Raw genomic sequence first — 25684 nt, 5'->3', positions numbered from 1 at the left:
AGATGCACTGAGTATTCTTTTCAGTCCTTAGTTAGGGTTTGCATCAGTGGTCGTAAACCTGCTTAATGGACAAAGACTCGCTTCCCTTTGAAGTCACTTCCCCAGCTTTTCAAAAGGTCTGCAAGCCCGTTCCCCTAAAACAATTTAGAAAAGTTTGAAGTGGTGCCCCTTAAACCAGCAACAAAATAAAATATTCTCTTTGCATTATTGAAAACCATGACAATCTTCTGAAGCAATAACAGTTTAAAAGCTTTTAAAGAAATCTGTTCTGCTCTATGACCAGCTTTTAAGTTGACGCCATTATTTGGCAAATCAGAGGCTTGGAAACCCCTAAATGCTTGACATTCTTATCAAAGGAGTCAGTCTGACTTTTCACAGGACTTATGTTTTACAGTATTTATTCAATACTAATTTCCTAATTCCTCATTTCTTTAAAGATACTATTCAGATTTCTTTTATTCCTTTTTTACATTGAAGTATTTCTTTAGAATAAAAATAATTCAGTAAACAACTGATATTATTTATATAAATTTATATTTATATAAATTTATGAAATGCTGACCTGACCACCTATAGACTTATTCCATTATATTTGAAATCAAGTCCAAATTAAAAAATACAACAACACTATTTACAGAAATTTAATTTTCTGTGGACTGTGATCAATATATATGCTCAATTTCTGGTTTTTGTTTTACGAGTAACACATTGTGTGTGTACGCATTGTGTGTATTATAGTTACTTACGGCCTAAAGTAGGAAAAGCCTATAGGAATTTAGTTGCTGTAAAACAGTAAGTATACTATAAGAATTTTGTTTATCTGCGCCTCCTAGTAATTCATTTGCATGGCAAATGGATTCTTACAGGTCCTTCACACTCAAACATCTTACATTATTTACTTTCAATACAATGTTGTATATTTAAAACTACTCCGATTTCTAAAGTTTTTAAACTGTAATTTTTCATTAACATGTGTAGAATACAATTAGATTAATTCCTTGCTGATCTGAGCAGCACAGACTGTGCGCTAAATGCAGTTTCTGAAAGCAAAACAAAGTAATAAAACCAGAACTGCAGAATCTTGCTAACATAGGCATCTCAATTAAAAGAAAACAAACTAACAAAAGCTTTAAATGCATAAAGCTACCTCTTGTTTTATGGTTTGGGGACAATGGGGGGAAAGAATTGGGTCAAAAAATAAATTTTTACAGGATAAGAAGACTGTTATGGTTACTGTTAGATTTTTTCCCTAAAACTGTGCAAATTTGTGGATTGTCTACGCAATGTTTTTAAGTATCTTCAAAAGTGCCCGTCCCGTGTTTAGGTGAGGAAAGTTCAATAGAGCAAACTGTCTCTAACATGAGCGTTTAGTGGAATTGGTCAGCTGAGAAGTACCTAACAGTCATACGTCTACCCTTATGCTTCCAATTTGTTGGGGAGTTTTCTTTCCTTCTGAACCGTCTGCCATACTTCCTGGGTTTGAGTGTGTTTTGCCAAACATTATATGAAACAAAAGCAAAAGCTTTTAATGATTATTTATTAAGAGATTAGGGACCGTTCACTGAGTTGCCTCAAAACATTTTCAGATTTAAAATGCTGCTACATACATACATACATACATACACATACATAAATACATATACAACTACATATATATATGTATATATATAGCTAAGAAGAAATAGATTTATTTACTCTTCAAAATTTTGTATTGTAGATATAAATTATAAATTGTAGCTGTTATTGCAAAAATAAATCAAATTTCAAAAGTCAAAATCCCTTATTTGATACTGTATCGTAGATTATGACCTTTTCTTAAAGGCCATTTGAACATGACAGCTACATGGACATTCTGGGAATTGTTGCAAATGGTCTGAGTAAAAAATGTAAACCATTGAGAGTAAGCTAAGCCTTGATTTATGCAAGCCCAAATCCACATTTCTTCTCCCTAGAAGTTTCTCACTGCATCTATGCAGGATCTGGGTAGTTAACTGTTTTAATATTTTACATAATTTCTAATAAGACACAGTACTAGTATTGCTAGTACTGTTATGGCTCTACACGGACAAATTAATCAGATTGTGCTGATTTTAGCTTTTAAAAAGTTACAACTTCAGATGTAATTTGAATAATGCTACTTTAGTAACAAATGGAGTCAGTTGGCCCTATTATTACTACGTCTCATTGAAAACCGTCTCCTGTTTTTGAAGTAAAATAATGTGTGATTCTACCACTACTTTACTGCCTTATTGACATTTCACAGAAGTCATAGCATCATTTATTTTTAAGTGAAAGTGTTTCCTGCTGCTTACAAACTTGCTTAATCCTTTTTGCAGCTACATAACATTGCCGAAGATGCATTCTTCAAAGTTTTAATACTTCATAAAATGCTATGAATAAAATAATTATATGGTATACAAAAATAACATTGTGCTTTCCATGAAATGCTAGCACTCTCAAGGTGGGTGATCCAGGGAATGATCTGTGAGTGAAGGTATAAAACTATTTTAAAAGATTTATAGCATATGCTTACTCTTTCTATGTCATTGTGTTGGAGAATAAAAAATTTTGTTCATTCGGATGTGCCAGTCATATAATTTCTCTTTCATTATGGTATCCATATATCTTTGGTGGCAAAAAGAAACTCTGGAAAATACTGTTTTGTTTGTTTGTTCTTGTTGCAGGGAACTGGCTAATAGGAACAGCAGTAATTAATGTTGGGTTTGGGGTCTTTGATTTTGCAAACTCATCCGAAATTCATATTGATTATGTTCCAAGCTCCACTTCTTACAAAGGACTCGGCCATCATAGTGAAGTTTCAACACTGTCACTAGATTCAAATGAAATTAGTCAGTGGATACGTTATTTCGTCTTGGTGCCTTGTAGGTGTTTCCTCTCAGTACTTGTCCTAGAGACATTTGTGTTTAGTTATGCCTATTATAGTAAAAGGTAGTAACTGACTGAGATCTCTTCTTGCACCAAAAAAAAAAAAAAAAGAGTGGAGGTGAAGATGGAAGGAGGGGAAAACCAAAATCTGTATGCTCCGAGTTGTCCCTGTTTTTACTACACACCCAGCTTTTATATGAATGTCTGTTAGTAAATACACAGGCTGAATTCCTATGGTATACTGCTGCTGTACTGTGCAGATCAGAGTGCAGACTGACTGTATGCAAATAGTAGCATAGAAATGATTTACAGAGAACATAAGCTCAAAGAGCAAGGAAACTGAAGATGCTTCAGTGATGGAAAGCATGGATTTTGAAATGACTTGTAACCAATAATTGCTTTGATTGTTTTTTCATTGAAGGTGATTTTGCAACTCCTCGAGCTATTTTGACAGGACATGACTATGAAATCATCTGTGCTACTGTTTGTGCTGAACTTGGCTTGGTAATAAGTGGTTCAAAAGGTAAGGAAGCTGTTGTTTTTTATTTTCACTCATAAAGCTATAGAGCTAATGCAAAAATGAATCTAGTCTCAGGTGATAGAATTTATTTGCTTTGCATTGGTTGTATTTTTAAGCTTGTTTTAGTTGCTGCAGGATTTGAGTGAATTTGAAACCTCTTTTTAAACATGTTAAAACTGGGGGTTATTCAGACATCCAGGAGAAAGAGCAGATCATTAGGCAACCACATCAGTTTCCCTGTTTTAGCTTTTGTTTGTTTATGCAGCCTAATTGCATGTAGCATACAGTTGGATCCAGCTCTTGACTGCCAGGATGGTCAGGAATGTATTACTTCAGTTGGGTTTGTTTTTGTTATGGATAACTTCTCAGAAAGAAAAGCAAGAATTAGTTTAAAGAGAAAGAGAATGTGCTGTTTTGTTTGTTTGATGAAGGGCACGTATATGCTCCCCACTAAAATTGGTAGTAATTCTGTTCAGGCTTTTTGAGTTTAGCTACAGAGCTATACCACATTTGTGTTCTCCTCAAAGACCTGCTTTTGCCAGGCAACTTATAAAGAATGGCATTGATTCCATAGATATTATTTATTTTTTTCCTCTTTTGCTGGTCTTCAGTTATTTTTAAATTGGAAATTTCTTAGAATTAGGTTCTTTCTGCTTCAGTGTTTCCAAGGTACCTACTTCAGGCACCTTTTCAAAGTTGGGTGTGCTCACTGTATCCACCTATGTGTGTTTCTGTTTTATGCATGTGAACACTTATGGCTTACATGCAAATCAGTTATTTGTCCAAATTTATTAAGAAGCAAGTATTTAGTTGATCATATATGGGTTAAAATCTTTATTAAGAATATGTATGAGAATAAACACTTTCAGAGTACATGCATATGTAAATTCATTACACTTACATCTGTGTGTCTTCATATTCTGAAAATTTTATTTTAGGATTCAAAACAATAAATACATTTATTTTTCTGCACTCAAAATTAACTACTACCAATTTTAAAAGGAAATCCACAAAAGAAGATATTTATTAGGTCTCTAACTAACTTTGTTAGGTGCTCTAAAATACCTTAATACAAAGCTTTTAAGGGATAAGCTGTTCACATTATTCTCTGGCACCCTTAAGCTCATAAGCTTTCCACTTAAATACGGTAAAAGTGAATATAATGTATTATAATAGTAATTACTTAAGAAGAAACCATTACTTCTTATTTGATATAGGATGTCTTTAAATGAACTTCTAAGTCAATAATTAGACTTACTAACTAGACTTAGTAACTTTTATTCTGTCTCATTAGAAGGACCATGTCTCATACATTCTATGAATGGAGATCTACTGAGGACATTAGAAGGTCCTGAAAATTGCCTGAGACCAAAACTTATTCAGGCTTCAAGAGAAGGCCACTGTGTCATATATTATGAAAATGGCCTCTTCTGTGTATTCAGCGTGAATGGGAAACTTCAAGCCACTATGGAAACAGGTGACAACATAAAGGTGAGTGCATGCAAATGTGTGCTAAGGACTGTAAGCTTCAATATTAGGAAAAGCCATCAATTTTGGGGTTGTGTCAAGCTTCTTTCTGTAGCCAGGCCATAGAAATACATGGTACTAGACCACAACAACGATATTTTGAAAAAAATTTCATTAAGGGGGCAGGAACTTAAGATTATTTTTAGTTTTAGAATGACTCTGTATAGGAGGGAATATCGTGTAAGCATTTCCTTGAACTGAAGGATACAAATATTGTTAAATGTTGTTCAGGAGGATTCAGGCTGCTTCTTTGCTTTAGAATCTGAAGGCAGAAAGTGGTTGGACATGCTATTTTGGATCTTGGTTTTCCTGTTTTGGCATCTGTGTCTACATTCCTTCATCTTAGCTTGAGACAGCATGTGTTGTGCTGAGGAAGTGTATAGGCATATTTCTATAGTTCTGCTCTTTCACCCTTATAAGTCTGTCTGGTATTCGCTGCTCAGTAAGCTAGGTTCCATGTCTTTTGCTGCAAGAGACATGGGACAAATTCAAAACCACCCAGGAGGCATTTTAAGCTTATGGTTTTGTGGAAATTATTTGGTAATACAAAATGCAGTTCTTTTGATAGTTCCTAGGAAGAGGTACCTTTGAAGCAGAACAGAACCTGGCAGCTATGCCACAGTGAAGCAGAAATGTTAAAAGAATAATTTCCTTGAATTAAAAATATTCCCACTTTTTCCTTGAGTGAGATGGAAGGGAAGGGAAGGGAAAGAGGAAAAGGGATGAACAAGCAGGACCAAATTTAGTAGAAACTTAGAGAATGCAGCAAAGACATGAAGCAAGATCCCACTATGGGGTTAGCATTTGGCTACCTGAAGTTGCAGTCTGTCTCGCCAGTACTCTTGGTCTGAGGAGTACTTTTTAACATCAGCCAGAGGAAACTGTTTGTTTGTTTCTGTTAGCAGATTGCCATATTACATTACCAAACCTTCAAGCTCACTTTCACAGTCTGATGGAAGAACCCATTAACTCAGCTGGGATTTCCAGTCATGTCTTGAGTTGAAAACTCACAAAGGTTTCTCCTTTATTTGAATTACTTGTTTCTTGAGAAAAAATGCCTCCTCCTTCTCATGCACATTTAACAGAATTATTGAAATTTATTGGAATTCTTTCATATTTCACAGAATTGTGAGCATTTTTAAATTTGCACCCACTCTCCTCTTGACTCTATACCTATTATTTTTTAAGATGGATTTTTGTCCCCAAAGAAGTAAAAATGTGTCAATATTAAAGAATGTCAGCTTCATTATTTCCATAATGGGAGCTAGCATTGTATAACTTATACTGAACAGTAAATGCTCCTTTACCACTGAAGACTCCAGTGTAGTTCTGTGTATTCTGCTTAAAACTCTGGTGCGTACTATATTCTGTTAATCCGACATCCTTATGTTTTCAAAATGTCGGTACATTGTTGTGGAATATGCAGAAATAATTCTATATGTAGGTCTCTCTTCCATAGTGACTGCTGTTCTGCAGTAGATGAGAGGACAAAAAATCTTTGAATGTTGTGGCAGCTGCAAATGCAGATTTGAGGCTGGGGAATGTGCATATTTCTGTCTCAAGCCATTTTTCCAAATTAATGTAGATTCTTGCTTCAATTTTTAATCTTTCTTCAATACTCTGAAACTGCACCTTTGGCTACCCTTGTACTAACGCTTCTGAGATTTTCAGCCTACGCTTCATCCCAGCTCTTTCTATAAAGCAAGTACACATCACAGTTTTTTCTCTTTCTTCTCTTTTTACAATAATAACGTTGATAATCTGTCACTTTCGGTTGTGATTATGTTGTCAGCTAGGCCAGCAAATCTGTAAAATATCTAGAAATCCCTCGCTGGCTAAAACAATTTCTGTAGTGTTTCAGTCAGTACCCACGCTCTGGGAATGTTGCCTGAGGCAATGGAAGTCCCGCTCTCTGTAGGCCTGAATTAACGTATGTACAGGGGGTTGTTTTTGTTTTTGTTTTGTTTTGTTTTATTTTCTCTCTCTCCCAGTGGTCCCAGTTGGGCTTTAGGCTTAAACAATCTACAACTTTTTTCCCAGTGCTTCTGTACTATATCATGCTAGAAGGCAAGTGGAAACTGCATGATTAAAGTAGGGGCATTTAAAAAGAATAGTACCTACCCAGAGGCTGTGCTGACAAACACTTTCCACTGGGTTTTGTTCACAGAGGATAAAAAAAGGAAGGAATAGGTTGCAAGTGTTGGGTCTGTAAAGTAAAATTCTAGTTTATATTTTCATGTGTTGTTATGTACTGGTATTTCAGAATGTTATTGATAAAACTAGCAGTTTACAGTAATAAAGTTTGGAAAAACATTCTCATTTTCTTTCTTGTAGTCTTGTGCAAGAAAGCTGCTAAAAAAATCTCAGAATATCTGGGCAAATCCAAAGTCTAATCAATGCCTTCCACCTGTTTTTGTTTTAAATACTGTATTGCCCAGTGGAGTTTAGTCATATCACAGTACATCTACCATGTAATGTTTAGATATCTTAATGAATAACTTAAATCTAAATGGTCTGCTTGTTCTGCGAAGTAAAGTTATTTTACCCTAAACAAAGACTGTATGCTGTTTCACCCAGAGGAACCAATTTATTTTCCTTTCCTGAGTCTGCTTTGAAATGTGGAAGTGCCCACAAGACTCTTGTTGCTGTAAGCCGGTGCTGTCACAATGTCAGCTCTGCCTTTTTACGAAGCACTGCCTTTCAAAGATCTGAGATGTTAAAGGATTTGTGCAAATCCTTTTTGAGACTTTCCAAGGAAATACAAGTCAGAGATGCAGCGTTTAGAACCTTGCTGAATTTCTGCGCTTTGGGGATTGTTTGAGAGTCTGAACCTTATGTTGTGAGAAAGATTAGCCGAGGAGTTGTTCAGCTTCATACCTAGCAGAATCCTAGATAAACTACACTGGGGAAGAGCAGAACAGTAAAATTTATTCATGTCTTCTTCTGTAGCAGTTGGAGTACAAGCATCCTTTAGTTTGTTAAATCTTGAAGGGCATGTCATGAAACTGAAATTTTGACAGGGTGACCTTTTTCTTTGATTCATTCATTCTTTCATATATATAGGAAGGCAAATGGTGAGATATTTATTTATAAGCAATAAAATAAATAAATATATCAACATCTTGTCTTTTTGACAAGCCAATGGCTTGGTAAAATTGCATAGGTATTAGCAAAGGTTCAAAACCTATTCTTTATTTAATCAAGAGATCACAAAAATCATTGAATTTTGCAGGTAGTGGAAGAGTTAAAGATTAATGGCTTTAATTTGCCTTTTAATATAGCATTTCTCCAGTAAAAGCCTCAAGTATAAAACTCAAGTGAACCATGACCGTAAGGTTAATGGATTTTCATCAGCTGAATTTTATAAGTGTAGCAAATAATTATTTGTCATGGTCTTCATTGCAATTTGAAAATACCCTTAGGACACTGCCATTTCTATAGAGAAAAAAAATTATATTGATATTGCTTCTAATGAATAATCTTTTTAGTAGTTGTATGTGGTATGTTTTATCTCATGATCATCTACTCAGTGCATATGTAGTTTTAGATAATTTTTACTGTCTTAGTCTGTTTTCTACCGCTTACTTATTGGCTCTTGTTAGAGTGTCTCTAAATTAGTTTTCAAGCTCCTTGGGGTTGTGATTTGGGAGGTGCTTAGCATATTTTTGTGGGATGATAGAAACAGTTTATGGTTGGAAGATTTTCTTGTTGTGGAGAAGCTTCAACCCAGAATACTCAACTCTAACCTTGGTTAGTGTTCAGTTTTTCACAGTCACATGTGGTTGAAAAAAACCCATATTCTGCATTATTGTTTCTAAAGTTGTGTGTATCTGTTGTCTTCATTCAAAACACAGTTAAAATAGGTTTATCATGATTTTTTTTCAGTGTTATCACAATATTTTGTTTATAGTAATTTTTGTATTTCAATTATACTCAAAGTTATTGTATGAAATAAAATTTTAGCAATGTGATTCATTCTGATAACTTGGGAGTTGTTGCAGTAAACACTCAAAACTGATAATATAAAAGTCACCTATAGAAAATCTATCTTAATGTATGTGTTGTATATCATATAATTCTTAAAGTATATATTTAGCATTGTAGTAGTAGGGTACAGCAATACAAAAAATACAGATGTGCAGTGCGGCTGACTTAATTATGGCTGTTCATGAGGCAATATCTTACACAGACTGTGTATTTTGGTTTCTAAACTTGTCAACAGTCTGTATAAATACTTTAATGTTGCACAAATGTAACATTTTGTATTTTAATTTCCCCCATTTTTGTGATGCATGCTCTATAAATTCTGTATATTAAAAAAACAACAACTTCTTCCTGAGGAATTTAAAAGCACGGCATGTTACAAGTTCTGCATATTAAAAAACTGTAGAAGCAGAGATTTAAGTGCCACAACATTTGCAGACCTCAGCACAGAGAGCTATGTATGCAAGACCAGTCTTCAGTTATTTCTACTGTTTCCTAAATTTAAATCTTTGAGTTGGTATTCTGCTTGCAGAATACAATCTTGAGGCAATTGCCTTGCCTTGCCTTGCCTTGCCAATGTTTCAGTTAAAGGGGATAAATCAGTTTGTAGTATGAGTTTGAAAGGTACAAGCCATTGCTCTGAACATCCTACGTCCTTACAGCGCGCTCCTGGAAAGCTTTTGTGACTCCCTGCCTTGGCTTGGGAAGTTAAGTTTATCATGAATTAGTGCTGGTGTGAAGGATGTGTATTTTGATGAAAAGCTGCCCAAATTTAGCTGATTCACAAATCTTTGAAAAGTCTTAGGTTAGCTGTATTCAGTAGATAATGCTTAGCGTTTCTTAGTTGTGTTCTGTGCTGAACCTCTGTAGCCCTGGCACGCAGGAGTTGCAAGGTTTTCGCCACAACCGAGCACCCTCAACAGTGAGGTGCATAAAAGTGTCATAACGAGCAATGCGACGGCATGATCCTGGAGGAGGACAGGCACGAGCCTGACGGGAAAGCAGAGGAGAAAGGAGGCTAGAACCAAGGACAGAAAGAAAAAGGTGTTTTGTCTCAAGAGCAGTGGAAACAGAAAAGTAGAGAGGGAGATGTTGAAACTTGTCGAAGACTGAGAGAAGACAAGACAAGGCAGAAAACAGCGAAGGAAAACAAGAACTGGAGTTAGGAGGGATGGAGTGGCGGATGAGGTAGGATCAGGAGTAGCAGGGCTGAGTTGAAGTACTAGATAATACTGCTTAATGGTAGCAGAGTTTCTAACTTTCCTTTAGATAACAGGAGTGATCAGGAGTAGTCAGCATGGCTTCACCAAGGGGAAATCATGCCTAACCAATCTGATAGCCTTCTATGATGGAATGACTGGCTGGGTAGATGAGGGGAGAGCAGTGGATGTTGTCTACTTTGACTTCAGCAAGGCTTTCGACACTGTCTCCCATAACATCCTCATAGACAAGCTCAGGAAGTGTGGGCTGGATGAGTGGACAGTGAGGTGGATTGAGAACTGGCAGAATGGCAGAGCTCAGAGGGTTGTGATCAGTGGTGCAGAGTCTAGTTGGAGGCCTGTAGCTAGCGGTGTCCCCCAGGGGTCAGTACTGGCTCCAGTCTTGTTCAACTTCTTCATCAATGACCTGGATGAAGGGACAGAGTGCACCCTCAGCAAGTTTGCTGATGATACAAAACTGGGAGGAGTGGCCGATACACCAGAGGGCTGTGCTGCCGTTCAGAGAGACCTGGACAGGCTGGAGAGGTGGGCGGAGAGGAACCTCCTGAAGTTGAAGAAAGGCAAGTGCAGGGTCCTGCACCTGGGGAGGAATAACCCCATGCACCAGTACAGGTTGGGGGTTGACCTGCTGGAAAGCAGCTCTGCAGAGAAGGACCTGGGAGTGCTGGTGGACACCAAGTTAAGCATGAGGCAGCAATGTGCCCTTGTGGCCAAGAAGGCCAGTGGTATCCTGGGGTGCATCAGGAAGAGTGTTGCCAGCAGGTCGAGGGAGGTGATTCTCCCCCTCTCCTCAGCCCTGGTGAGGCCGCATCTGGAGTACTGCGTCCAGTTCTGGGCTCCCCAGTACAAGAGGGATGTGGCACTACTGGAGCAAGTCCAGCGAAGGGCTACAAAGATGATTAGGGGACTGGAGCATCTCTCTTATGAGGAAAGGCTGAGAGAGCTGGGCCTGTTTAGCTTGGAGAAGAGAAGGCTGAGAGGAGATCTTATCAACGTGTACAAGTATCTGAAGGGAGGGTGTCAAGAGGATGGGACCAGACTCTTTTCAGTGGTGCCCAGCGACAGGACGCGAGGCAACGGGCACAAACTGAAACACAGACAATTCCATCTGAACATGAGGAAATACTTTTTCACTGTGAGGGTGACAGAGCACTGGAAGAGGTTGCCCAGAGAGGTGGTGGAGTCTCCTTCTCTGGAGATATTCAAAACGCGCCTGGATGCAATCCTGTGCAATGTGCTCTAGGTGACCCTGCTTGAGCAGGGGGGTTGGACTAGATGATCTCCAGAGGTCCCTTCCAACCTCAGCGATTCTGTGATTCTGTGATTCTGTGAACAGCAAATCATCTGTAAACAACTAGCAAAGTATTTCTAACCTTCTTATGTGCTCAATTGAAGATGATGACAGCCTATGGCTGTGCAGAGTATTGCATGCAAAAATGAAAGTAAGGCAAAGTAGAGGGCAGAGAAGGGAAAAACAGAAGTTAAGCTGGGGAGCAAGAGTCAGGGAAAGAACTGAAAAGAGGCATCTGTAACCAGAAGGAGAGAGTATAGGAATGGGTTTGGGCTTAGAGGAACTAGTAATAAAGGTCTGTACGGTAGTTTTAAAGGTCTCAGTCCTGCTGATGGCTCATGCTGATATCATTCCACATGGTGGAATTTGTTTAACTTTCTCGATTTAGAAAAGCCAGAAACTTAGAATGACCCATTAAAATAAACAACAAGAGTATAAAGAACAAAATGAGCATTTGTCTCATATTATAATGTTAAAGTTGCCAAGGTAAGACTCACAGGCATGAAACATCAAATTAAGATGCATGATCAGGATGTATGTGCTAATGACACAGAAACATACGCTGTATAGTGAGGTCTAATAAGAAGACTAAAGCCTCCTCCCCTCTCCCCCCCCCCCCCCCCGGGAAATGCATGTCTGATATATATATATGACCTATTTTAGTATAAATATGAATTTAAATGACTCATTTCCCACAGACAGAGAAGCTGGTTTCATAGATCATCTCAGCTATCAGCTTTCATATTGTACTATCCTGTGTATTTATGTCTTAAATACTTCGAAAGGTTCAGAACTTTAAGTCTCTTCAAATGGCCCTAAGTATGACTATGTGTTGGTTATATTCACTACTGTTATCTAGAAAATGGACTCTTTTTCAAAACAATATTCTAAGGGATTTTATGTGCCTTCAGTTTTCCCAAATAGTTGAAGGATGAGGCTATGAAATCAGGGCCTCATGTCCTCTGCTGCCTAAGCTACTTCTATGCACAGCAGTAGGCAGGGTCTTCCTTTCAAAACAAGTTTTGTACTTTTTAGAGTTACTATAACAGTATTTGCCAAGGCCATTACTGAAAAGATTTGTAACTCCTCAGTATTGGCGGGAGAAAAATCAGTATTGGGGTCCTCCAGGGAGTGGTACTGGGAATTAATTTTATTTAACATTTTCATTGGTTACCTAGGAAAAAGAGCATGCAATGAAATCTCTGGTTTGTAGGTGTTTTGGTGTAGTTAAATTCTGAACTGATGTGGAGGAACCCCAGAAAGATCTGATGAATCTAAGTGACTGGATAAAAAATGTCAGGTGAGATTCAGAACTCAGCTTATAGTTATAGAGCTTCTAAAACCTTATGTTTATATAAAAATAGATAAATAGAAAACATGTTATTTATTAGATAAATGTAAGATAATTTGAAGAGGGAAAAATCATCTAGACTGTATCTACATGGTGCTGAACTTGGAATTGGTAGTTATACAACGTAGGAGACACATCTTGGAGTCACCGTTAGTTTGTGGAAATCACTGTCTCAGTGCACAGCGGCAGCTAAAAACAAACAAACATAATGTTGAGCATCATCAGGAAGGTCACTGAGAGCACAACGGCACCACTTTGCCCCTGTACCACACTCTAGTGTGTGTATGTCCTGAGTGGTGTGTGCAGTCCTGGCTTCCACATTTCAAGAAAGACAGAGTGGAGTTAGAAAAGCTAAAGTTCAGAGTAATTAAAATAATTAAAAGGATGGAGCAGCTGCATTGTGAGGAGCAACCAAATAGTCAGAGACTCTTCAATGTGGAGAGGGGAAGTCTGAGGGGACGATGAAGGTTTACACACTGACGAAGGCAGTGGGCAAGGTGAATACAGAACTGTTACTCATGAAACCCTACAACATGAGACCTATGGGGGACTCACTGGAACTAGTACAACATTACTTCAAAACAGATGAAACTTTTTTGCAGGATGAACTTACAGCTTTTTTTGCCACAGGAGGTATCAGCAGGTTCAAAAAGAGATTAAATGAATTCATGGGCTCAGGTCCATAAATAGATACTAAAGAGAATGGACAGAAATGTACTCTAATATCCTCGACCCAGTGACTGCAGGTGCTGGGGAGCACCAGGGGAAGGGACTGTAAGAGTGGCAAGGCTCACCACATCTGCTGCTGGTGCTGTTGGTGACAGGAACATGGTCTGACCCCATAGGACACTGGTTATTTTAATAAAATTTCAAGATCACGTCTCTCCTTCAGGTTATTCAAACCGATAAGATCCCTCTTTAAGAAATACTTCTCTTCTTAACCATCTTTTTAATGTCTGATAGTATCGTGTGGCATAGTCATCAGCCAAGCAGGGAAGACTGCTGTCCTTCCAGCTATTCAGCATATGTCATGATTTTTCCAAGAGCATATAAGAGATATCAAAATAGATTGAAGACTTCTGTTTTAAGAAGTCTTCACTGTGAAAACGTTTAATTTCTGATCTTTCTCCAAGATCTGTATCCCAAACAAAAGATCAGTTTTGACCTCTGAAGCAGGTGGTTTGGGGAAAGGCTTTAGTATACCAGTAGGAAATCAGTCCCAGATCCACTTCCGCAACAGATATATATATATAAAGTTCATATATAACTAGATGGGGAAACTAAGATTACAAATGTAGTTCTGCTATCCGTCCCCATGACCCAAGCAACACCAGGGTATAAATCATGGAACTTGTCACAGGGAGTTTTAGGATAGATGATGAGAAGAAAGACAGTCCCTATTAAAAGGGGTGGACCACGATCTAATTAAACTAGAGCAGGAATCTAATAATGCTGGTCTAAATTCACCCTGGTAATTTTTATAACATTTCAATTCCCTCCATCATTCAACCTCATGCCAGAGAGAAACAGGAGGACAGCTTAGCTGCACTGGTATTAAAAATGTTTAGGAGAATGTGATGTGCTGTATTTTAATGCTAGTGCTGCTGGCTCTTGTAAATCTAGCTAATCAGAAGAGTGAATTTCTTTAGTTGACCTCATATTAGATCTTTGGAATAGATCATAGGTGAGGTAAAACTTAACTAGTGCCATCTAATTGAGCATAACAACATTAATTCTATTGCTATATAGACCAACATAACATTTTTTTTCAAAAGCTTGTATTAATATCAAGTCTCCTTAGACATGCGACTGTCAATATGAAACATTTTATGGCAGCAAAAGAGGGCGAACCAAAGGAACTCATGTTTATCTGATATAAATGTCCATGTGATTTCGCCTTAGGCGATCCAGCTGAGTCAAGACGGACAGTATCTGCTTACAGGAGGGGACAATGGAGTCGTCATGGTCTGGCAGCTGTGGGACCTCAAGCAGCTTTTTGCTTACCCAGGGTGTGATGCTGGAATCCGATCCATGGCCCTGTCGTATGACCAAAGGTTAGAGCAAAGTCTTCACAAGAATTTCATAGACTGTATTATTACAATTAAATTTTTTTTTGTTTTACTTCTGATTTTGATTTTTCATGGATCATAAGAGTCCAGTGATTATATTAAGAATTCTGTGCTTAAATAATTTTCTTTCTAACATTATATTTAGACAGGAAGTTGGTCGTTGCCTCAGATTCTCGTGGCTACATTGATACAACTCTTTGGTGTGATAATTTGTACATCTGAACATGCGGTGGGTCACTAACTAATCTGGTGTTGTACTTTTCTTAGGTGTATAATGACTGGCATGGCATCTGGGAGCATAGTGGTTTTCTACAATGATTTCAATCGCTGGCATCATGAATATCAAACCAGATATTGATCTTGAGACAGACCAAGATTAGCACTGGTGTGGGCAGCTGCTGTCAGAATGCAACTGAAGATAGCAAGCCTCCCTTGGTATCTTGCCACAGCGTTGTTCCTTATACATAGCTATATTACATCTGAATGTAACTTAAATTTGCTGGGAGAAGCAACCTATTTTTTAAAGTTAATCGCTATTTTTGTAGACCTTGCTTGACTTTTTGGGGGGAAGGGCGAAGAAGCAGAAAAATGGCTGCTGGGTTCTGTAGTTAAAAATCTATATTTTTAGTCATAATGAGAAGTCTATTTTGATCCACATATGAAAAGAAACCTAAAATAAAGATGGTTAAAACTCACATTCTAGCTATATTATGAAGAAACAGATTTTCCATCTGAAGCTTTATGTATGACCTTGAGGAATATATGATTTTAACATTATGGAAATGAATTATGATGTTTGGGGGATTTTAATCTGTACTATCTGTATTACACTTTGTCTCGTACTTTTCCAAATGATTGTACTACTTCAGCACTGAAGTTTCTGGGAATCAATAGTAATATTTAAATTATGGTTAATGTAATTTTAAACATTACAAAGAGTTGTTTCCATCAATGTTACTATTCAAGCATGTTTCTAGACCTAGACAATTAGTTCTTTTTTAGTTGAATGTTTTGTGCAGTTAAGAGAGAGGAATCAGCAATGGAGTTTGTGTTACATCAAGTGTGAATCCTTCTAGTTTTTACCTGATATCTCCTTCAGAGCACACCAAAATGTGGATTGTTCCTCAAAATCAGAAAGGCTGTTTGAAGAGTTTGAAGTTGAATCAGCAACCCATACAGGCACATATTTTTTAATAGATGCAAGTACCAAAGCACACTTCTGCTGTTTGACTGTGAAAGCACTAAAGAGGCAGCTGTTGCAGGCGCACAGCCTCTACACCACAGCAGAAGCACCAGACTTGCAGGCTACTTTTCCATTTTTTCCCCAGACTCACCCCCACAATACTGTAGCACATACATACATCTTTTCTGTGTATGGCAACAAAATCTTTTATATTTTGCTATCACCAAATCCTGTCAGATCCTGTCCAATCATGTTAAATTATCCTTCTCTTAACAAATGAAAAATAATTTATACTAAGGAACAATAAGTTATTTTGGTGTTGCACAAATCTACTTTTCTACCAGATTGCTGTGCAGAATTCTGTGAAAATATTTGTGAAAAGAACTGTTATTGTTTTGTAAGTCTGTATTGCATAAAAATCTTCTTTGTATGTTGTGATCTCTCTGAGTTGAAATTTACATTCCATATCTGTATCGATACATACATTTCTCGAGCTGCCTCCTAGAGCAGTTCCCGGTTTTCTAAGCATTTAACTACTATCTCTTTAAGTAAAGATTTGGAGTGAGAAAATTCAGTTTAAGTGAAGAAATTAAATAAAATGGCATTTGTAATTGAGAGCTTCAGTGGAGTGTACTGGGTTCTTGTGCTTCAATGCATGTTCAGCATGGAGAAAATAGCTGTTCTCTCTGATGCATTTAAAAGTATTGGTGTTTATGCAATGGTGGCCAAGTTTTCTGTGCTCTGTACACCATCTCTGTGCTGATGTGGTTATGGTGGCATTAGTAGTTACATTTGTACGTCCAAATTTTGTAGCAGAAGGATGATGCAGTTAAGTGAGGGCTATAGTTATGTCTGTGATAAAGTGCCCAGAATATTGAGCAATAACGTTTGTTATGCGAAACTGGTATGTCATACATCCGTAAGTTCAACCACATCCATATGCTTTTATCAGAAGATTTTTGGGGGAAAATTGGTATGCTCTTGAAGTGCAGTTTGCATTTTTTCTCAAGCCAGATGTGGGTTTGGTATTGCTATGTGGGGGGAGAAAAAAAGAAAAGAAAAAAGGAAATGCTGCTGAGACCAGGTGTATTTTGCCAAATGGAAATCCTGAAAGTTTTCTCTTTATGATCTGCTGCAGACTTGGGAAACACTTTATTATTGATGGAACTAATAATCTGTGATTTTAGAGTCAAAGTATGCCCTGGGGACTTGCTTTTGTAGTTAGGGTAGGGAGCATGCTAATGGGTTTGCCTGTTTCAGAAAGGGCCCTGTTGATCTACTGGGTGCTGCCCAAACTCGGAGCAGGACTGCCTCCGTGTGTTCCGGTGCTGGTCCAAGCTGCGCCTGGCTGGGGCTGGCTGCTGGCGAGCAGCCCCGTGGTGAGAGGGGCTCTGACGGAGCTGAGGATTTCCTCTCTTGCAGCTGGGGGTTTTGCACGTTAGGAGCACAGCAGCCCTCCTGTGGAAAATGAAATTTTCGCCTGCTGCCACGAGCCCATCTGTGAAGACACCCCGACACTGGACTGCCTGGCTGGTGGGGGATGAGTAGCACGCTCCCCCCTCCGGTGGTTACCGGAGCACCCTTGGGCACGGAGACGGCGGCCCGTTTCCACTTGGCATCTCAACTGTGGTTGAACTGGCGGTCTGCTTCCTGCTGCTTGTGATAAAGTGGCAAAAAAGGGTTAGTTTTCCAACTGTGCTGGCACCTGCTAGTCTGGGCAGTGCAGCCCTGAGGCGGGTGTCCCCAGGTGGGATTAGTCGCGAGTGCCAGCTGTTAAGGCCTAACCTGCACTGGGAGCAGAATGGCTTGAGTAGCGGCAGCTGTGGCAGCTGCAGCCTGGGCACCAGCTGCTTTCTTTTCCAGGACCCCATTTCCTCACAGCTCAGAGGGAGAGTTTATGAATGGTATTTTTTCATGTGACTGCTTGGGCTTGCTTCTGCCTTAGTAAGTTCAAACTGACGTTTTGTTAGCTGGGGTTTGTGGCAGGTGCTCTGGAAAGCAACATTTGCGTGTGCTGCTGCTGCTGAGAGCAAGGGCGGCCAGCGGTGGCGTTCAAAGTCAGGGTTGTGGTGCAATGCTTAGCATGGTTGGCTTGAAAGCCGTTCCACGTTTGTGCAAACTGCGGCTGTAAACACTGTTGGGTCTGGAGAAGCATCTGGTGTAAATACTGTTGGGTCTGGAGAGGTGTTACAGTGTGTGCAAAGTGCTGTTTTCTCCAGAGGAAGTTCATGGTGGGAAGTTGCACCGCAGCAAGCAGAGGCGAATGAATGCAGTGTGGTTCTCCCTGCGCACTCAGCCCGGCTGCGCAGTGGGCGATCAAAAAGCTTCTCCCTGGGGCAGCGTGCGGGCAGCTGGCCAGATGCAAAGTGTACGTATCACACTGTTTCTGGTCGGGGCTTGCTGCTGGTGCTCCCCTGATGTGCTTGCATCGCCTTTCGGGAGTGCTTTGTGTCTGCTGAAGTTTCTAGCTTCACTTGCGTAGTGCTTGGCAGAGTAAATGTCCTAAGGGCTCATATGTCACAAGGGTAACATCAACGGTTAACTCCATATGCTCTGCTGAAGGAGGCTGTTGTTTGCTGTGCGTGTTATGTACCATGAAAGGGACTTCTAGCAACTACTGTCCAAAGGTGGCATGATTTTGGGGGTACTCACTGTGATTCTAAAAATGGGCTGGTTGAATTTCTGTTTAGAAACACTGTGGGGATTATGCTCTGCTGCAGTGTTTGTGGTGTGTGGGATCAGGCTGAGGACTGGGAAGGAATGGTGGACTTTCTTCAGCTGCTCCACATACCTGAACAACAAAAAACACCCCAGTTTTTTTCATTACAGAGCTGGTATCTTGGAACAGTAACCAACTTTCATTTCTCTTAGTAGCGACAGGAAATTGAGTTATTCAAAATGGGGACTTTTGTGTGAAATGAATTTTAATATACCTTTAGTTAAGACGTAATTGTTGTTAGATAGATTGAATGCGAGTGACCCAGCAATGGTGCCTAGATTGTAGCTTTTCCATTTAGAGTGCTAAGTTTTACCATCATAAAGGTTTGAGTTGAGTGTGCGTCTAATATGGTATGTCTGTTTTGCTTTCTCTTTGTTTATCTTTCACTTTAAAGTAGGTCAAAAGGAATATAAGATAACTAAGAAATTGGCTGCATGCTAGCTAAATAAAACCAGAGTCAGGCCATTCTGTGGGTGCTGATTGAAACCAGTGCGACCTTTCCAACATGGGGTTAAGACACTGGTGTAAATCCGGAGATGAGTCACCCCCTCAGATTTCCTGCATGACACAAAGTTATCCAAAATCCAAAATAGTTTATATTTTTGTAGAACCAACCTAAGGTCTTTGGTAAGCTGATACATTTAATGATGCACATCAGTGTTTATGCATCATAATTTAAGGCTGCTCTGTAAAAGCTCTGAATGAAAAACTGTAGGAAATTGTTTCTGATTTTGTTTAGGTTTACTGAAATCTAACTGCATGTAACCTACGGCCCTGCAATTTTAAGGCAGACAGTCTTATGGCAGGGGGAGGATTAGAAAACATGCAACAAAATGTGAAAGAACAAATTTTAACCTGTATTTGTAAACAGTTTATTTTTAGTGGAGTTTTGTTATTATAAAGACATGAGAATGTAAACATTTTATGACCATTTATAAAAACACTCTATGACTTTTTATGCAAAGACCTTTCATGACTTTTTATAAAATGAAATTATGGGAAATTCAACTGTATTCTATGCTGTTCCATGCAGTATTATATGCTGTTCCATTGTATTTTGTGATTCTTGTTAAATGATGTGAGACACAGTATCAGAAATGCAAAGAGAGCTGTGTATTTAGTAAAATATGAAATTATATGCAAATCCATACCTCGAACTGCATCAATAGTCAAATAATAAAGGCTTTTAGCTGTGTCTTGGAAATAATACTGTATTGCATGGGAGCAGGAAAACAAGGAGGCTTTTGGTATGTGGTGCTTGCCATTTACTAAATGGATGAAGTTCGAGATATGACCATTTACTATTTTCTTCCACTTCTAAATTCTTCTTCCTGCTGTTGCTTTGTTCACTGTTTCGTAAGCTCTGAACTGCAAAATACCGACGTACAGCCCAGTCTTACCTGTGCGTTTATACTGTGCTGTATACAGGAATACTCTGTGGAGTCAGGCCAGGCAGTTCGGCCTTACTGCAGGATGGAGACTTGTGAGGACAAGTGCATTCAAAGTTGGAAAGTTGGGTTTTGGTTTTTTGTTTTTTTAAGTCTTCACATCACAAATAGGCTAAAACATAACTTTGAGGCTTGTGATGCTGAAGAGATTTTTGGGCCTGTATGAGAGAAGGCCACATTCAGGAGAATGCCAACATCTCCTGGAGAGCATTCGAAGCCAAGGAGGGATGATGGTTCTAATGTGACAGTTTAGCAATAATATAAATAAGTATACGTATAGCTGTGTTTGCAGATTGCTCTGGTTTTTTGCCTTTTATCTAGTGTACCCTGTGCGCTGTTGATCCTTCTTCACACAAGCCCTGGTAGCTGCAAAAGCAAAATCTGAACTTTCCAAAGAGCATGTAGAGCAATAGAACTAGTCTCTTTTAAGTAAATTGTTTGTTTACTAAATTGTGAACTTTAGTATTTTAAATTAATTGGGAAATATTCTGAGGAGAAGGGAATAGTTGCAGGTACTTCCCGATGAAGTTCTGCTTCTCTGAAAGCTGCGTTTTGCATCAGTCTCGCTCTGTGGCCTCTGTTTCCAAATGGGAGACAGGCACTCCAAGGTTGAAAGGCTGTTTTGAAAAAAATCAAGAACAGAAGCAGCAGTTTGGAAAAACGCTTTCCTTCTCAGTGGATGTTTGCATGGCAGCTTGGTTCTTCAGTCATTGCCCAGGTAATTTTTACAATGCTGATTTAGTTCTTTTTTAAAACAAAACAAAACAAAACACACAGTAAGTCCCACAAAGGGTGCCCCTCCCCCTGCTAAAAAAAGCCCCCAAAAGACACCAAAACCCCCTGCATTCCCCCCCCCAAAAAAAAAAAAAAAAAATTGTAGAAACAAGTTTGGTTTGGTTTGTAAGTCCCGACTGAGTTAGTGCCTGCAGAGCTTCATAGAGGGCACTGTTACCTTCTCTGCTGTCTGCACTAGGTTTCACTCTTTGTTAGTTCAGCTCCTGATGACAAGGGTTCCTTCTAGCTGAATTGTTCTGCTTTAAAACAAAACAAAAAGCCCAACAGAGCCCTATTTGTATGCATGTTAACCAGCGTTTGAAAATCACTCCCATAATGAATAGAAGTAATCTGTCAATTTACTGATGAGTTAATACTGGAATTAGATCTTGAAAGTGATTTCAGTAGCAATGTGTAATTATTCTTGTTAGATTATTAGTTTTATGCATTTCTGTTGCTGTGCAATTGCCATTTGAATGTAGCTTGAAAGAAAGCATGAGTAAACAAGAAATATAATTTCCCCTTTTCAAACCATTAAAAATGATGATGATCAGTAAATATGTATGTTTACATAAAAGTAAATTATTTACTTCAGTAAATTTACATAGTTATAATGTATCCTCTGGGTTACTAAAGTACCAAACTTGGTGTCAGTGCACTAATAATTAGACCAGTGACTACTGGGAGGAAAGGTATGAAAATCAATATTAAATGAGGTTTCTTAAATCAAAATCTCCTGCTTACCTGATAAACTGACTGGTTCGTCCTAACTGAAACCATCAAAACTATTTCTGTGAACAGGAAGTTTTCAGCACATGGGACCTTTGAACCCCTTTTTGCTGAGTGTACAGACATCAGAATATCAAGTTGATGCTTTCTAGCTGGCATAGTTTTTTGATTTCAAATAGGTTAGGAAAATAGGTCTTCTCATGGAGACCAAGGTTGTGATCTCTGCTTGAGATCAAAAAGTACAACTGGTTCTCATCTTCTTGAGATATGCCTGAGTGCTGGAGTTTCTTCTTTGTCACCTGTGCCATCCAAGCGGTGGTAGGATGTGTCTTGTACCAGTTGAAAGATGCCTGATCACTTTTCCTGCATTTCTTGCTAGATTGTCTCTTTCATATACAGTCGGTATGATCTTTAAACGTAAAGCAAGAAAAATGGCTGCGGACATTACTTTTGGAAGGTACTGTTGTTACTGTAGTCCTCTCACTGCATACCTGAATCCCAAAACCTCTGTTTTTTGACAAATTAATAATGTCCTAGTATACCTGCTTTCTTGAATTAAGGAGGTGATCTTCCCCAGCTCAAACCCCGCCTCATGCTTCTCGTTTCCAAGTTAAGCTCTGGAGTAGCACCCAGAGTTACAGCTCTCAGACTGTGTCATCTTTCTCCGTGTGCTCTCACTCCTCAGTACAGCAGAACCACGCACAAACCTGCCTTTTAGTTCGTCATCCGTTCTTTATGTTTGCTTTGCACCTTGTGTCTCTTCCTCTTTTGCTACCTGATGGTATATTATTTTAGAATATTGGATCATAAGTACTTTTTATTTCTGTGCAAAGTCACTTTGATACTATTGCAAGGCAGGCATACTGGAAAAGGTAGACTTTATTTTTCTTTGCAAGGGAGCCTAAAGTAGGGGTTTCCACTTGAAAGGTAGAATCTTTTCTTCCATTATCATTATTTCCCTGTTCTAAATACATGAATTTATTTAAGATCTACTTATCTACTGCAGGAATCTCAGCAAGTTTAGATGGTATCTATAACAATGTTTCTTCAGCTTTCCTGTTCTGGAAATACTGCCTTTTCTGGTATTATAAAGGCACTATACCTGTTTTATATGTTTTCTTGTTTTCTACAGTCCTGGCGTTGTTAGTTTTTTTTCTATTTTTGCAGTAAATGTTAGTCTCTTCACTCTGCAACCACAGCTTCTCTTTGATACTATTATTGCTGGGGTAAGTGTTTCTCTTGTATGCTCAACTGTTAACTGTAAGAATAATTGGAGAACTTTTATAACCAATACAGAGATAATTCTGAGATCCTTACAAGGAAAATGTAGTCACGAGGTGATAGAAAACTCTGGCTGTAAAATGAAATTCTTAGAATCTGAATGGTAACAGAAGTGCTCTGCAAGGGGTAAGGTTTGCTTCTGTAGCCGTGGAAAAGATCCAGTCGAGCAAGATACTGGGTGCCTGGGATGCTGTAGTGCGCTAGAAAAGCCTATAGAAAAGCAGGAAGGGAAGAAAGGGAAAATCGTGAGTGAGAAGTAGATGAAAAATACTTTTCCTCCCTCTCTCATAATTATGCAATAAGAAAAAATACCTTAGAATCTGTTAATTTTAGTCCTAAATTTCTAGAGTCCTAAAGTCCTAAAGCTTTGTCCTAGCTTCTGTTCCTCAAATATTCAGTGAGAATGGGGAGGGAAGTATGTCTGCATCTAAAAACAAAAGAGCTCTGCTGAATGAAGTAGTCCAAAGTTGGATTTACTGACCTGCTAAAATATTCTTACTGACCAGCTGTAAGCGTGAGCCAATGCTGAATGATAGTAACATCATTAAATATCTCCTATATTAATGTAGATTGACAGTTGTTATAATTAATTCTGTAAGCCCAAGAATGGGGAAAAAATTCTTGTTGGGAATCTCAGTGAACTTAGCATTATGCTGATTTACAGCAGGGGAAGATTCAGCTCTGACTGCTAAGCAGAGATTTCATATCTAGAAATGCATGAACTGGACCTATTTGAATATATTAACAACTAGTCAAGTTCAAAGGAGCTAAAAAAGGCAGGGGGCTTCCTTTTCAAAAAAAAAAAAATTTTTTAAACTAGGCATGGTAGCAGTTGTGCTGTCACTGTTGAGTGTTTGAAAAACTAGCATTTCATAAATACTTATCAAAATAGTAAATGTTTTTGAGTTATTTTTACATAATGTAAAAGGTGACAGTCCTTTCCAGACAAAAGTATAACTGGAGTTTAGTTTCTATAGTTGTTTGTCTTTCCCTTTATATCAGATATCTTTGTTTTGCAACTTTTATACTTTCACCTTCTTCTACCAAATGATGATGGCTCTACAAAGAGAGAAGGATTACAGGAAAGTGCAACAGATCAACAAACCAAACAATCTGTATGAGCCTTCATTAAGTAAGTAAGTAAGTGTTTTATTTTCAACCAACACATCTTTTTTTTTGTTAAACTGTAATAATTTCTGAGCAGCACAAAGGTAAGGTACTTCTTTCTCTATGCAACACCACAGAAAGCACCTTGTTTAATAATAATTGGAGCGAAACTTAAGGCATCTCTCACTTTTTTTTCTGGCTACAAGAGACATGAAGGGCCTAGAATAATAATCTAGTTTTTAAGAATGGAAAGGATTAAATATGGCATCCCAGGCTCAGGTCAGATTAATAGAAACACAAGTTTGTCAGGTGTTCCTCAACAAACATAGCACCTGTGCACCTACAGAATTAATGTCTATAGAATTAAATTAAGGCATAGAGAAGTGATACAACTTTTCTAATGCCACAAACAGAGTTAAAAGCTTGCCTAGATATCCCAGGTTTTTATCTTGTGTATTGTCCCTATGATCATATTGCCAGCTGTTGTCAATATTTTCAAGTAGGCATTTTGGCATTGTCTACCACCCACTTCTGCTCCGTGAGTGAAAATACTTTTCTATGAGATCAGTCATAAACATACCAACATGATTTTAGAATAAATATGCATCTGCACCCTGTTCTTCCACGAACAAAATAATAGTTTAGAACTACAGGCTGCTGTTTATCAATCAAATTCTCATCCTTTCTTTTATATATTTATATATATTTGTATGTCTCTGTGTGTGTATATATAAATATACATATATACGCACAACCTAATAGGCATTTCTGCTAATCCATGTCAGTTTATCAATGGAAATTGCTTGTAAAATAAATATCTAGGCCTTCCACAGCTGAATATCTAGACTTTTCAAACAAACAGAATCCAAAATAACCCAGTGTTCATTGCTTTGCTGCTGCTTCCTCCTTACTGATCTCCCCATTCAGTTTTCTGCCACAGCCCTCTCTGTCAGGGGCTCCCTTTCCATGCTGTAGGTAGTGGCTCAGCCCATCCCCTCTAAATTATGCACCCTCTCTTTAGCTTGGTCCCAAATTCCCAAATTATGGAATTTACCAACTGCAGACACATTTCTAGCTAGTGCAGGCTCACTAGCTTCTGTTTTGAGTAAGGTTAGAGTGTTACCTTCATATTTTTGCACTGCGCAAAAATATAAATGTACATAATCTCTTATACAAAGGTCATCCCCATATGCTCTAAGCATCTTGAACTCAGTCCAGTGAACCTGTATCAACATTAATTCACAATGAGTAGTTGTAACATGGATCTTTGTTCCTGACCTAGCTACACCTCTTGCTGATATATTTTTTAAGACCTCTAATACCTTTTTATACCTTTACTACTATTTTTTTGGTCAATGTGCCTGTAACTCTTTTGTTTGTATCATGACCTCAGGTTATTAATCAACACTTCTTGCTCTTTAATCCCATCTTCAAAAGTAAAGCACTTACTATGTTCAGTCATGTATTATCTATGTCTCCTATAGAAGTCAATGATGACCTCTAAAAGGTTACAGGGACCTCAGATTGTTCTTTCATGGAATGTTTTTGCTAGCTACTTATCTGTTCAGTCTTTCAAGAGAAAATAATGAGACACT

At 38.4% G+C, this 25684-nt stretch overlaps 1 protein-coding gene across 1 annotated transcript in view; it reads left to right on the top strand.

Moving 5' to 3' along the window:
* The window catches only part of LRBA (LPS responsive beige-like anchor protein), a 376211-nt gene extending 359565 nt beyond the window's left edge, over positions 1-16646 (top strand). The window contains exons 50-53 of the mRNA XM_013951635.2: positions 3308-3409; positions 4701-4897; positions 14682-14833; positions 15116-16646. Of these exons, the coding sequence (XP_013807089.2) occupies positions 3308-3409; positions 4701-4897; positions 14682-14833; positions 15116-15206 (542 nt within the window). The 3' untranslated portion in view covers positions 15207-16646. The remainder of the gene's footprint in view (positions 1-3307; positions 3410-4700; positions 4898-14681; positions 14834-15115) is intronic.
* The last annotated feature ends 9038 nt before the right edge of the window (positions 16647-25684 follow it).

Source organism: Apteryx mantelli, chromosome 5 (assembly GCF_036417845.1).
Source record: "Apteryx mantelli isolate bAptMan1 chromosome 5, bAptMan1.hap1, whole genome shotgun sequence".
NCBI lineage: Eukaryota > Metazoa > Chordata > Aves > Apterygiformes > Apterygidae > Apteryx > Apteryx mantelli.
The sequence above is the reverse complement of the archived record's forward strand: the minus strand, read 5'-3'. Positions and strand labels throughout refer to the sequence as shown.